This window comes from Equus caballus, chromosome X (assembly GCF_041296265.1).
Source record: "Equus caballus isolate H_3958 breed thoroughbred chromosome X, TB-T2T, whole genome shotgun sequence".
Classification (NCBI taxonomy): Eukaryota; Metazoa; Chordata; class Mammalia; order Perissodactyla; family Equidae; genus Equus; species Equus caballus.
The window spans coordinates 102,131,997-102,134,225 of NC_091715.1; the positions used below are offsets into that span (position 1 = coordinate 102,131,997).

The 2,229-nt window shown below is 57.2% G+C and overlaps 1 protein-coding gene across 1 annotated transcript; it reads right to left on the reverse strand.

The window, feature by feature from the left end:
- Positions 1 to 239: 239 nt before the first annotated feature.
- On the reverse strand, positions 240 to 1,849 carry LOC100630227 (protein BEX1). The gene is made up of 3 exons (XM_023633639.2): positions 1,716 to 1,849; positions 1,224 to 1,304; positions 240 to 878 (listed from the first exon to the last, which is right to left on the reverse strand). The coding sequence occupies exon 3, from the start codon at positions 871 to 873 to the stop codon at positions 487 to 489; it is 387 nt and encodes a 128-aa protein (XP_023489407.2). The 5' UTR covers positions 874 to 878; positions 1,224 to 1,304; positions 1,716 to 1,849; the 3' UTR covers positions 240 to 486.
- Between the last annotated feature and the right edge of the window lie 380 nt (positions 1,850 to 2,229).

The following is a 2,229-nucleotide window of genomic DNA, read 5'->3' on the forward strand; positions in this document are numbered from 1 at the left end:
ACCCAGGAGAAAGCTAAAAAGGAGATTCTGTCACAGTGTTTGGTAAGTGCTCACATTACTGTTATCAGGTGATCAAGCTCCTTCATTAAATAATGTGTTCAGTTTTGAAAAAGAAAATATAAGTCAAAATTATTCATCTTACTATCATAAAGAGATGAACACTTTAACTTTATGCTTTATATACTCTTACACTGTGTCCATATATAGAATATATAAGACGAAGTAAAGAATACAGAGAATGTTTTTTTTAAACTGCTTTATTAACTTCACAATATATAATGAGCATCTTTCCATGCAATAGGTAAAACTTCCCTGCTGACAGAAACTTACAGACTGGGTCAAAAACACAACATTCAGTTAGAAGCTGGTAATAGGAGACCCACCAGAAATGAATGACACCAAAAGGTTTACAACAAAGGTACATCACGAACATGTAAGTTTAGGAAGCAGGTGTCTCCCTATTAACGTCAGGGAAAACATCAGGATTCAAGGCATAAGGCAAAACTCATCATGATGGTCATGGTGAGGGGGGTCAATGCTAACTGCCCGCAAACTATGACTCAACTGCTTTTCCCTCAGCTTTTCCCTCAGCTGTCTCACCTCCTCCCCAATTCTTTCCATATTCTCTTCTCTCATCCTTGCCTGTGGCTCTCCAAGCCTCTGGGTCATGTCCCATCTATATTGCAGGATGGGCTGCCTAACACGGAACCGTCTACGATTTCCTCTAGGCACACAGCATTCACCAGCTTCCAAAGGGAGGGCCAAGGGCTCTCCTTTACTAGCATCGTGTTCCTTTTCATCCTTTTTTTCATTTTCCTGGTTGGCATTTTCCATGTTGAGGTTTTTTACTGCTTGTTCCTCTTTGGACGCCATTGCTCCTAGGGGCAGGAGACAAGAGAAGGGATTATTTTCTTGAGCGCTGATCAGCACCGAGGACAGAGGCCCTACTATGCACCTTTCGCGATTCAGAGCCCAGGAGTTCAGAGAGTTCTCCAAATTTCATTTTTCCCACCTGAGCGGCTCCCTGCGCCCTCTAGGGGGCCCCCAGCCCGAGCTCTCCCCCGTCCCTCTCGCTCCTCTCCCCTCCCCCGCCCCAAACCCACCATTTTCCCTGCCGATCCCTCCCCAGGCCCCTGCGACACCAAAATGGAGGACGCGGTTGAGGGGAGGACTTGGGGTCTCAGGGCTTCCCACAGGCTCCCCGCGCCCGCGCCCGCACCGACCTGGGCCTATCCTTGCCGTCGTCTCCTCCTCTGTCCGATTCTCGCCGCGAGTGCGCCGCCGCGACCCTCAGAGCTGCAGACCTGCAGAGGGCCGGGTGGGGGCAGCGGGGCGGGAGCTGCGGCAGTCGAGCCATCGGCGCCCCCCGCCACCCCCGGCCGCTTCCCCTGGCCCCCAACCAGCCACCCGCGCCAGCCATTCCCCCTTGCGCCCCCCCCCAACCCCGACGCGGACCACCATTTTCTACAGCAAGGAGGAAGGGCGGCGGGGTGTCGCAAAAGCTTTTGGCGACGCGGGAGGCAGGTTTCCGAAGGCTGTCGCCTCAGGGCCGCGCAGCCCTCCCCGCAAGGTCTGCGGCCCAACGCGGGGCCGCGGGGGGCGTGGGGGCTGCGGGCTCTGCGCACCTCCGCCTGGGGCAGCTGGACCCCGAGAGGGTCCGCAGGCCGCGGCCGCCCTCCCGCACCCACCGCAGGGAACCCCGGCGGGTCCCTTACCTGCTCCCCCTCCGCCTCCTACTCTTCGTGGCCGCCCCCGGCAGCAGGGACCGAGAAGGGGGCGAGAGACGCCGGGCTCGACGCGGGAGCGAGGCGCGCGAGTCGGCGGCGCCGGTCACGTGAGGCCTCCGTCGTCGGGAGCAGCCCCGCCCAGCGGCCGCGCCGGGTCTGCGGGTCCGCGTAGCTCGCCGGCACCCCAAGTCCCTTCGAACAGCGCCAGCCTGGGCTTTGATGCCCTGATGCGCTCCCTCCTTTGTGAATTCCTGGGCCTCTCCCAGGCTGGAAGGGCAGGGTCTTCTCAGGGGCCTGTTGGCCATGGCCACTTCTCTGGGGACTTGCCTCTTCCCCTCCTCTGCTCCCAGGATAAGCCTCCTTCCACCTGCTGTCTTTTCTGCTACGAATGACCTCCATTTTCCTTCCACTGAAATGCATAGTTGTGATCTAGTGGTTGAGATTTCACACGCTGGATTCCACGGTGCCCGCCAGTTCTTTCCCGGTCAGGGAACCACATCAC